Here is a 12,290-nt window from a genome sequence, read left to right as displayed (position 1 = left end):
GTTCTATGAAGAAAGCAAAAATATTTTTCTGGTTTTCAGTGGCTAGCTAGGGATGTTTTGTTGATTTGGTCTTGGTTTTGTTTTTAAAGACCATCAAGTCTTGTCATAAACAAGAGAGAAACAACCCACAGACAATAAAGTGTTGTGGGTTTTTTTGTTAATCTCTCCTGTCTGTCTTAACAGTTCTCATTCATATCTTCCCCTGGGTAGCACTTGTATATTGATAGTAACTATATATTGATTTTGTATAAAGTTTAGATTCTTTCCATGTCTCTTTATTCAGTTTGAGTAGAAACACGATTGTGGGAGCCAGGAAAAATTGAAGGAGAAGCTTTTTCAGTCCCACATTGTGTTAGGCATGGATATACTAGTTGTAGAACTGGAACTCGTCTGACGTGTTCTTTCTTTTAACATATAGTAGCTATGATTTTCACTTCTCTGGGTAAAACAGTTTTACTTACACTGATAAAATCACAAGAAGTCATTGCTCAGAGGATGTATTAGCCTTTGGGATCATATATAAGTTCACATACAGTCTGCTTCCATGTACAGTATGAAGTCTCTTAATTAACAGCAAGTGCCTACTAATAATACAGGATGTTGTGATAAAGTTGTCTTGTCTTTACGATACTACTGATTTTTATTGTTCTTACAAATTGTCTCAAAGTACTTCATGCAGTACTTCATGAACTTTATAATATCAAACTACTTAATTCAGAAGAAGCATGGTTCATGGCTTGAGTGTGTGTGTGTTTGTGCATCTGTACACATTTGTGTCTTCACCTGTATGCCAGAAATAATTGTGAGCTTCACAGGGGAGGAGCCCACCAAAGTCAGTGGCCTTACATGAATAAACTTTTGTCATTCTCAAGAACCTGTTACAGATCTACAGCCAATGTTGCTGATACTGATGATTCAGTAAACATCAATATATTTCTCAAGAGTGTCATAAAGAAAGGTTTGAGCATGTGCTTTGCAGGTCTGTGAGAAGATCATTGCACAAACAGACTTCTGCATTTGTAAAAGTCACCATCCATCTGTGTAGTTTCCACCCACTAAATCACCATCTTGCTAGGGAAGCAGAATAAACTATTGAGTTGTACATGAAATCTGCTTTTCACTCTGTTGTTGGCTTGCAAGGTCACCCTCAGCAAGTCATTCTCCATGAGTTTAAATTTCTGCAAGTGGAGAACAAGGTGTGACTGTTCTTTGCTGTGCATTTTGAAGTCCTAAGGGCGAGCAGAGTATAAAAACTGGGCACTAGATACTGCAGATATTCACCACTGCATTCTTTGTTTAAGGCAGAAAAACAGGAGAGGCAAAGAACAGGGTTAGATAAGTGACCTTTTTGCCTTCTGTTCATAGAAACATGAATTCTCACTCATAAAATCCTGAAAACAAATGTGCAAACCAACTCCCCTCTGTACCCTTTTTGCCCAAGGTTTCTTTGGCAAAAAAAAAAGAAAATTTCTGTCTTCAGACTTGCCTTTTTAAAATTCTAAAATAGGCATTTTCTTTTCCTTTTCCTAATAAATGTAGCATTAGGCATGCCAGCACAATTTCTGTGAGCAGCTGCAAGCTGCCTTCACCTGTCATCCCACCCTCTAGAGCATGAGATGGTTCAGGTCCCCAAAGTGTTTAGACCGTTCAGTTTGTCACTATGCTACTGTCAACAAAACATGACTCGGGCAGTGGATACGCAGCTTCACTGGGTTGTTCCTTTGTTGCTGTGGGTTTTTTTTAATTGTGTACATATGTCTGTCATTGTCTAGCTTCTCTTCTTCAGCTTCTGAAAATATTCCTTGTTTGTCAATTTGATCTTTTTTTCACGGGGTTTTGCATCTAACGGCAATGCTTATCCTGTCAGTTAAATTCTTGGCGTTAGCACTAAAGCTAAGTTAGGTGAGCACAGACTTCTAAAAGCTTATCTGTGTAAGCCTATTATGTAGTGAATGCCAGTTTTCAGCTGCAAGACAATATAGATACTATGAAACATGGTAAGTATACAATGTCAATAACTATGCTGTGCTTTTGTCTTGGTACTCTTAAAGTACTAATTTTAGGTGCAGCTGGCTTGAAATTTAAGTCTGTTCAACATTAAATACAAGATAAATGAACTAAGCAAATTAGGGGTTTGGTAGGTCTGAGATAAGGTTCTGTATTTTAATATATGCTGAATTTACATGTAATGGTCTCCATGTGTGGTTGGTATCACTGTGCTATCTATATTTTGGTTTTGTCATGACTGGTTTGTCATTTGTTTTTGTGCAGGAAATCTTGTTGGATAATTCTGTGTTGGTAGGTCCCTGTGCCTTGTTAATGCTAAACCTTCGAAGTTTGCAGTGGTGTTTTTTATTTCATCTTTTATCTTTTCCTTTTAACCATCTTAATGTAATTTCTTTTAGCATGTCCAGTCACATTTGGTTGTCATCCTAACCAGACCCTTCCTAACTTTCTGCAGATGGCAAACATACATTTCATTTATCTGCTAAGTGAGGCTTAATTTTGTTTTTAATGTGTTAAGCACAGAAAGGGAACTGTTTGTTCATTTCAGTTTGTATGTGATGCTTGCATTTTGTGTCTGTTATTTAGTCCTGTCCCCTGATTAGAATGTGGGAGAATGAGAGAGAGGAAAAAATGTGCATCTTGCATTTTTCAGTAGCCTGAATTGGATCCTCTGCTTTTTCCCTGTTAAAAATGAGCACGGAATTTTTGCATGTCCAACTTGAAGTAGAATGTGTAGCCTGCTTGCATAAATGTTGCATTAAAAGCCTTACTTGGTTTTAAATTTTCAATTAAAGGTATCTTGCAGACATACGTATTGAGTCAGGTTTCTTTTCGAGGAATTACGTAGAGACTGTATCTTTGTGTATATTAAATACGTAATTCTGATATTGTAGGTTCATGTGCATGCATAGAAATGCAGAAGACAAAGCTTAGTTTTGTTAACGTAACAAAGCTGAAATTCTGTATCACTTACTCTTTCTGTCCTTAAGTTGTTCTTTTTAACTGTATATTAACTAACATACATTAGTCATTTTGACTAACATATATTGACCTGTTGCTGGCAAATGAGGAGCATGACCTTACTGCAAGGTTTCCCTGCAGCAGACATTCAGCTCTTTCTATTCCAAGCATGGTGACAACTAAGGGTACACAATTGCTTAGGTGTAGAGAATAACCTTTTTGATCATAATCTTAGCCTAATTTAAAAGAAGCTGCATAAACATTGGTGTAGCCATCTTGCCTGGCCACACAGCTGGTTCATTCTATCTTTGGGATCCCTTTCAGAATTTTCTTAAAATTGAAAGCAAGCAAATAAAAATCAGAAAGCTTCACTATTAAAAAAACCTTGAGGCTGTGTCTTGAGTGTTTTAAGTGTTTTTCCTTGTTCCTGTAGTAATGAATCTGTTAATCATGTATTTTTCAGCATGAAACCCAAACACTGGCATGGTGGTGTTAAAATATGGTGATGCTATGAAGTTTTTTTGCTAGAAACTTCTCAGGAGAGCTGACTTGTCTCAGTGTGATACGTTCACCAGTAACTCTCACCCTTCCTCTCACCTTCTCCAAAATGTATTTTAATGTAATCTGAGTATATAGTATTTTTTGTGATGAAATTGCAACAGTGTTCTCTTTGCCTTTTCTAATTAACTTCCTTTCATGCATGGAGTTCAAATTTACTGAAGCCTGATTGACTGTCCCATCCTTGGTTATTGTATTTGGCATTTCTGTAGTTACATCTGAGGATGATATGAGAGATTCTTCTCTTACACTGAGATTTGAAGCCCATTATATATACCCTGTAGTCAAAGAATGGAGGTAATTGTTCATGGAGACCACAGTTCAGTAGTCCATGAAGTTAATAGGGTCTTGCTACTGATATTGGTAGGAGTTGGATCCAGCCCCAAACCAGTCTTACAAGTTACCTTTGGAGAAAAAATGTTAAAAGTACTGATATGTTAAAATTGATTACAGGAGTCGCAAAATCTTTCATCTGGGGTTATATATATATATAAAGACCAAAAAAACCCAAATACCAAAAAAAAAGCTGAGCAAAAAAAATCATCAATTACATGCTTAGCGACTTCACAGATTTGTCATAACTGCAGTTGTTCAGGAAATACCAGCCTTACTGAGGCATTGCTGTAAGGCTTGTTAGCCATCTCACTGTTTCTTCTTGCATGTTTCAGGTGAATCTCTGCAGCTCGTACTTGCTGTTGAGACGTGCAGTGGTAGCTTGCTTACGTCAGCTTGTGCAAAGAGAAGCTGCTGAAGTATCAGAATATGCTGTTGCATTAGTTAAAGAAAGCAAAGAAGATTTTACTCCAGGTAATGAAGTTTCGAGATCAAAGAGCGCGATACACTGATAGTGAATTTTAAACATACTCTGCTATGGTTATGAAAACTTTACTATATTCTTGACACTCAAAAAGGTTTTCTGCTTCAGTTCTCTATATAGTACCAATTTATGGAAGCATCCAAACTGTTTCTTAGTGATAAAATAAAGATACTACTGCTTTTCATATACTGTAGGTAGTAATGGCCACTAAATGAGAAAATGCAAGTGGAGTTCCAGAGAAACCTAAGCCTATCTAGCTGGTAGCTGTTGTAGTAACTGCTTCATAGCCCTGCATTTTACATGCATATTCATAGTTGTATTTTCTCGCATAAATCTCTTCTTAAACTAAAAACCTGTCATTGAGGAAAGGTGTACACAACCTGTTGAATAAAGTTTCTGTTAACCTCTTTGGAGAACTAGTTAAGTAATGCTTAGCTGGGGTCCCTAGAATTTTTAACTTACTAAAGGTTTGGATTTTTTGCTAAAAGGCCTGAGTATGATTACTAGTTTATATTCTTGTGCCTTCCTGTGAGGTGATAGTTGTAATAAATGATTTCACTTTGGATTTCTTTTCAAGCTCATTTAGAAATTTTCAGAAAAGGTGGGCTATCACCATTTTGTAAAACAGCTGGTTTTTATAATGGCTAATATTGGGCAAGTAAAAATTTTTCATTTAACAAATTATTTCCATGTGTTTGGTTTTGAGCTTTGTTGAGGAATAATTTTAACTTCCCTTTCAAGATAAAACAGAACTTTAGACCTACCTTATGAGCCAGTGTGAAGAATCAGATGTCCAAGTAATTTTTTTCAGGAGCTCAGATGCTGTGGAATTCAGAGTAGGATTTTTTTTTTTCTTTTTTTCCCCTGGCATAACTTCCTGTTGTTTATTTTGTACTCAGGTGACTTTAGATATGGTATTCAAGCATATTTGTTCACAAGATACTCCATGTGCAAACTTCAGTGGGGTTTCTGTGGTCAGTCCTGCAGTTCTGTGCTGTACAGCGTTCAGCTCACAGACCTTTGTTCTTGGCAGATGTTAACATCAGAGAAATAGGCCTGGAGGGGGCATTGCTGGGCTTGTTGGACAAAGAATTGGATCAAAGATTGTGCCAGGATATCAAAGAGATTCTGACTCACATGCTTACTTCAATGGCAGTTGAAAAGCTCTCTTTTTGGCTGAAGCTTTGTAAAGATGTTCTTGCTGCCTCGGCTGGTAAGTCCTAATATGCTGTAGTTGAGAACATGATGACAATAAGGCCTGCAGCAGTACGGTGTGTCACTGCGGGAAAGTATTCTTGTTTCCTGAGTGTTTGACATTTATGAACTGTATTGTTGTCCTTGTTATTGAAACATTGAACCCTTTTTAATTTAGTTCTTTCAGAAGGAATATGACTTTCTCCCTTCTGATTGCCTTTTCGCTGTTGAACAAGTTTTTGTAAACATTTTAGTATGTCTTGCCTGTTCATATTCTTGTTGATTTCTCATCGTAATGTTAACTTATTCCCATATCAGAAATGAAAATGCAGAACACATTTGAGCTTGTGGGTCCTGTGCAGTTATGTACAAGAAAAATATTCAGATCCTCTCTTCTATTAATAATCAGAATGATGCAGACCTGCTATATCATAATGAAACTCCTGAACAGAGAAAATTAATTACTGTGCTAAGTATTTGAGGGGGGGGGAAGGGGAAGAATTTATTTTTCTGCCTGCAGCGCAGGAGGAAAACTTTATAGATTTAGATTTTTTGAGTTGGAAAGGTAACAGTTTCTAATGTGTCACACTTACTTGAAGAGTAGGGGGGTTTTTCTTCCACTGCAGTTCTTCGTTTACTTTTGTGGTAATGATTTTGTCTTCCAGCAAGTAATATCAGCCAAATGCAGATAGTTTTGTTACATTTTATTTTCAGTTCTGGCATTTACTTTTAAGTCACCAAGGTTGGAGGGATTCATAGTGAGTTGGAGGCTAGAGATGGACTTCGAAGAGATTTCCTTATGAGTTCTTCTGTAGTTTTCAGTTACACTAAGAAAGAATATTACATTTCTTCTCCCCCGCCTCTGCCCCCCCATGTCCTAAATACAGATTTCAATACAGTAGCTTCAGTAGATACCACTCAAGAAGAGGAAGCTGCCAAAGCGGACGATGCATCTGTATTAACATCTGACCACGATGAAAGGTTCCATCCATTCAGTAACCCACGATGGTCTACCAGAGTTTTTGCTGCAGAGTGTGTTTGTAAAATTATAAGCCAGTGTGAAGATGCAGGCAGTGCACATTTTGACATAACTTTGGCTCAGGAAAGAAAACAACGTGATTCAAGAGGTATGTGTTAAGCACTGAAAGAATTTCACAGAATGCTAAGTATGCTTAAAATAAATGTTAGCTGTTTGGATCGGAATGAAATTCATCACAACTTTGTTGTTTGTAATCATTGAAACCTTTCATTACTCTGATTAAAGCCTGTATTTATTAAGGTGAAGATAAATTTTTATTTGCCAAAATATTGGCATATCACTGCAGCATTTACACTCACTTTCCTGATTGTAGTACCATGGCATATGCATAGGAAGCTTTTGTTTCTGTATTAAGCACTGGCAATCAGAAGTGATAGTTGGCACCAGCTATCACATCACAGTTTGGTATCTGGGAGGATTGACTAAAAACTCCACTTATGTTTCCACAATTTGCATAATACCAGTAGAAAAACAGTGCCAACTTCCAGTACCTCTCTGTGTTTATATGGAGGTGTTTTCCTCAAAACATTTTTTTTTTAAATCAGCATTATACATAAAGATAATTGTGCTTTATTCTAAAGTACTTCCTTCTTTTTACATTCAAATGGAAGGGAGTCCAGATCAGCTAACAAAAGATGTCCCTGTAAGATTGTTGTATGTGTAAGCTGCCTTAAGTGAATTCTGTATATGTGGTAAGGAAAAATGTAAAATATGCGTTTTGAAAATGTTGGGAGCAGTCTTATAAAATATATTACGATTAAATCTAAATTTAATAAAACTATTTTATTTTTTAATTTCTGTTTTCTCTTCAGATGACTTTTTGGTATTGCATTTAGCAGACTTGATCCGTATGGCTTTTATGGCTGCCACAGATCACAGTGATCAGCTTCGTCTTTCTGGGCTTCAAACATTGCAAATTGTTGTTCGAAAGTTTGCAGCTGTTCCAGAACCAGAGTTTCCAGGTCATGTAATTCTGGAGCAATATCAAGCCAATGTAAGCACCATTGCTGATAACAGAAATGTTTAGAGTTACAGCTAATCACTGAAAGAGATTTGTTTTTTGCGGTGCCTAGTGATAGAGTTTTCTTTCAAATAGTTACTGAAACTATTACTAATTTCTTTGGATTTGCTTTCTAAGGAAGTTATCTTTTCAATCGGCATGTAATGTTTTAGCCCCAGATTTTTTTCATTTTTTGAACAGTTTTTCCTCTTTCCTATTCAAATACAGCAAAACCAAACCAGAACATTGGGGTTTTTTTTAAAGCATTGGTTTCAAAGTGTGGAAGTATTGCAAGAAATATTAGGGACAGCTGTGATTTAAAACTCTGCTTACAAGGAAGTAGCCTTTGTGTACCAGAGATCACACTAGGAGATCTTGGTCAATAACTAAGCTAGAGGAGGTAAAAGCATGGCTTGTGCTCACAAGGTTTATTTAATTTAAGTCTTGGTTGAAACTTAGAGAAACAATGTTCTGAACATTTTGCATTCCAGACTGCACTTGTGTTAAATATGACAGGCAGCTGTGTTAAGCCTCATCTGGCTCCCATTCTTTGATTTCTAGCAGGCATTGAATAAGTCAGATCACTTTCTGTCATAGAAATCAAGAGACCCTGACTTGGAGACATACTAACCCACTTTGATCTTGCTTTTGCCATTAGAATTCTATTCTACTGGCACTTCTTTGTAGGAAAGGACACCTAGACTGGAACTACTAAGGGGAAAAAAAATAGACCATCTGTCCTTTCTGTCCAAAACCATCAAGCGGGTCGCAAGTAGAGCTAATAGTTCTTTTAACCTTTCCTGCCCTTAAAGTGTTTCTGGTAATACTATGCATAGATTTTATCAGCTGTTGCAAAGAAGTTGAAGAGATGTGAAGCAGTTAAATATCTAGTCTTTTTCTTGTCTATTTTTTTTCCATAACAATAACCAGAAATAGATGGATAGAGATTTTTCCAGACTTAAGTAATGGTTTCCTGAAACCCTGTTCAGAAGTTCCTTAAATGAAGTCTGAGCTTTAGGGGGTCTTTACTTGTCATTAAAACAACCTCTTTTCACTTACTTGTAGTACTTGTACTACACTTTGTACTTTTATCCCAAAAAGCATCAAACTTAAGTCTGGGTTTTTTTGATACCAGCTAAAGCAGCAAGGGAAATTTTCATTAGCCTTTAGTGAAATAGCTTTCAACAGTGTAAGTAGGTAAAATCTCTGCAACCTGCTAAGTGTATGTTTGTGTGTTCTTTATTAGGTGAATGGGGTTTGTTCTCTCCCCATCTTTCACTTTGCAAAGTTGACCGACTTCAGCTGTTTGTTTCTGAGTAAACCAATGTCATTCATTAGGTGTCACACAAGTCTTCCATGGCTTGGAACATTGTTTTTTCTTTTGAGGGCTACTCATCAAGTCAAGAGTTCAGGAAAGGAGAGGTTACTGTTTCAGTTTTTGACTGTGCAAAGAATAGGATCAACTTTGAAGACCCCTCTCAAAGAGAACCACATCTTCAGTGTAAGCAAAACAGAACAATAGAAGTATGACTGCAGCTGTCTCCCTGCTCTTTAACCTCACTGAAACAGTCTGTGGAAAAATGAAAGGATACTGCTTTATAAAGGAAAACAGCAACAAGGCCTGCTGATGAAAAATAATCATTTAGTTAATTGTATTAATATGTGTTAAATATTGTTTAACTTCTCTTTAGGTTGGAGCAGCGCTTAGGCCTGCCTTTGCTCCCGAAACTCCTCCTGATGTCACAGCAAAAGCATGTCAGGCAAGTGTTAAAAGTCAGAAGTCTTAGGTAACAGACACTCTGAAATTTTCTTTTTGCTTGATAGGCCACACAAGAAAAAAGAAACGAATCATCTAGCCTCAGATCCTCAGTGCACACAAAATAATGTCATCCATGTTACTTCTGTATTGTAACAACTGAAGATTTTATGTACTTCAAAATCTTTTAGGAAACTTTGTAGCAGTTGATACTTCGGCTGTTACTTATGACATCCCTCTAATATTTTTGGCTTTTATTACTTATGTATAACTTTAATGTCAGTTAACATTGATTATTATCTAAGAGTAACCGTATGTCAGTAGAAATTAAATCTGGTTTCCATAATTTTACAGGTGGAAGAAAAGAGTATCCAGTGGTGTTTGGCTCTTGTTTCTTACTGTTTCTTTTTTACAACACTAGGTCTGCAGTGCCTGGATAGCAAGTGGTGTAGTGAGTGATCTTAATGATCTTCGAAGGGTGCACCAGTTGCTTGTATCCTCTCTGATCAAAGTGCAGGCTGGTAAAGAAGCACAAAGTCAACAATATAATGAAAGCACCTCAACTATGGAGATCCTGGCTGTGCTTAAGGCTTGGGCAGAGGTTAGTGTAACAGTTAGTTTATGTAATTATAGTCTTGATAGCTGGTAGGTGGGTTAGAACCTTTCAGACAGAATGATTTCAAGAATTTCTTACATGCTTTGTTAAATAGAAGTTGCTGGTCCTTTGCTTTACTTCGCTGCCTCTAAACAGTACATGAAACTTTGTAAACTTGACAAAAGCACTGCTACTTAAACTTTGTATTGCACTATATGTTAAGAAATGTCTAGTACTTAAATACAATTTTTTTTAATATGTTCAGTATTTCAGTATTCATTTTAAATTGCCATGGTATAAATGGCTGTGGTGATGGTCCACTGAATGTGTCATTTTAAATAGGTGTAATTTTTCTTATTGTCTATTCGCATTTCATTTCTTACAGGTAGTTCTTTTAAGTTCACAATGTCAGTTCAGTGCTGCATTGGCTAACTGTCTTAAAGTCAACACACGTGAATGCCTGTTTGAATACATGTAGCTAAAAGATTAGATATTAAAAAGTCAAAAATTTGAACAATGTACGTAATCTCTAGAAGATGTGCCTTTAAAAGCACTGATATTGACCTTGGATGCTGATGGTCGATAAACAGCTAAATATGAGCATGTTGTGTAGTTAATATGATATTTCTGTGTATATCCAGGGAGCTCTTTTGAAGGAGAAAGCAGGCAACAGATTTTATTTGAACATTTGTAGAAAAACATACCAACCTCTGGTGTCTGCACTTGAGAAAGGATATTGGCAAAATAGGAAAGCCGTTGCAGAAAAGCTAGCAAGTCAGAGTAAAAATCTCGAAAACATGCTTACACTGAGAGATTTAGGTAGATTAGTCTCTTGATTCAGGAAAAGATAAGGTGCTGTGATCAGTTTAAAATTATGGTGTGGAGAAAAGGTTTTTAGTGGCATATGGTAACAACTTACCCCTGGCCAGAAGCTGAGACAAAATTCAGACGAGGTATGAGGCTCAGCTATAATAAGTGAAGATCTGTAGATTGTTCCAGTCTATAATTAAGAGCAGTCTTCAAAGCAAATTCTATATAACTTCCTACTGGACCTCAAATGTGAGAAACTATGACAAAGTAAACTGGGAATAAGTTCTTGTGACCTGTAATTTACAAATATTTCCCTTAAGCCCTAAATGGTTCCTTCATAGTTAAGATCTTACTTATTTCTTCTTTCCAGAATTCGAAGGAATTCCTCCATCCTGTTGCAGGGAGGAGTGAGAGAGGGACTTGGTGGGTGCTTAGTTGCTGGCCTGGGTCAACCCAGTACAACTAGCAAACTCAAAAAAGATAACAGGAATCATAATTGCAGGGGACATACTCACAAAAGCTCACTTTAGATTAGTTGAACTGGGCTCCTATGTCTCCTTTATGGTTGAGGAGAAGAGCTTCCTCCAGGGACGCTTTGGAGAGACAAAAGAGGGCTGCTGGTCTGCAACGTTCTCAAGCCTTCTTTTTTCGATAACTAGAGAAGCAGCTGGGGAAATTAACCTTGTCATGTTGAAGCTACCCTATTGATGGTAACACCCAAAGTTTGCAAATGGTGCAAAACTGCACTTTGTCCTTTATTGCCCACAGGGCAATACATAATTTTGAGAAGTTGGTTGCAAGTGCAATATGTCATTTCAGTTAAAAGAAGATTTAGGAATGATTTGACTATGGTTTCAGGATCATGATTATAGGTATATTATTTGATAAGTTCTTCAGTCTTGTAGCTGTAACTGCAACAGTGTTTGATGGTTGGAAGCTGAAGCTGCACAGGTAATATATTAATTTTTAAGAGCAGGGAAGTTAACTGTAGCGATGTTTAGGAATTTTAGTAGGTTTCCCTTTATTGGGACTCATGTATCAAGATTAGCTGGGGGGCTGGATTCAGAAGGTTTAGAAAATAAGTGCTTGTTCACCCATGCCTGCTGGGCTTAACGAAGGAATAGTTTCTATGAAACTTCATGCCCACTCAACAGGCAGTCATGCTAATCATCACAGTAGTTTTCCAAGTGTTAATATTTGTAAATCTCTCTCCCAATATATGAACAGGTTTACATAGTTGCTGTTGAAAAGCAGAAAAATCCAAGTGATGCACACAATCACTGTTTAAAAATCGCAAACTCTGCAGAAGAAAGCTACAGAGATGTAACATCTTCAGCTGGTGGACTTCTGGACTTGGTACAGGCAGATCTTGGAACACTGAGCAAGCTCTGGCTTGCTGCACTTCAGGATTTTGCGCTCTTAACTTTACCTTCAGAGTATGCATCACAGCTACCTACTGAAGGTAAGAAGGCAAATCAATGTATTTTCATAAGTTACTTGTAAGTGCACATCACTATGTCCTGGCTGACTTGTATTAAGATCACAGTAAAGTTG

General features: G+C 37.0%; 1 protein-coding gene across 4 annotated transcripts in view; it reads left to right on the top strand.

Moving 5' to 3' along the window:
- Window positions 1-12,290, top strand: part of HEATR5A (HEAT repeat containing 5A) — a 78,120-nt gene that overhangs the window by 54,091 nt on the left and 11,739 nt on the right. For 3 of the 4 annotated variants that reach the window (XM_040602342.1, XM_040602343.1, XM_040602346.1), the window contains 8 exons: window positions 2,272-2,298; window positions 4,194-4,332; window positions 5,376-5,555; window positions 6,424-6,663; window positions 7,388-7,569; window positions 9,267-9,335; window positions 9,753-9,932; window positions 11,964-12,198. In XM_040602342.1, the coding sequence (XP_040458276.1) occupies window positions 2,272-2,298; window positions 4,194-4,332; window positions 5,376-5,555; window positions 6,424-6,663; window positions 7,388-7,569; window positions 9,267-9,335; window positions 9,753-9,932; window positions 11,964-12,198 (1,252 nt within the window). The remainder of the gene's footprint in view (window positions 1-2,271; window positions 2,299-4,193; window positions 4,333-5,375; window positions 5,556-6,423; window positions 6,664-7,387; window positions 7,570-9,266; window positions 9,336-9,752; window positions 9,933-11,963; window positions 12,199-12,290) is intronic. The other variant, XM_040602345.1, reaches the window with a different exon arrangement.

Source organism: Falco naumanni, chromosome 7 (genome assembly GCF_017639655.2).
Source record: "Falco naumanni isolate bFalNau1 chromosome 7, bFalNau1.pat, whole genome shotgun sequence".
Taxonomy (NCBI): domain Eukaryota; kingdom Metazoa; phylum Chordata; class Aves; order Falconiformes; family Falconidae; genus Falco; species Falco naumanni.
Note: the sequence above shows the minus strand (reverse complement) of the source record. Positions and strands in the feature narration are given on the sequence as shown.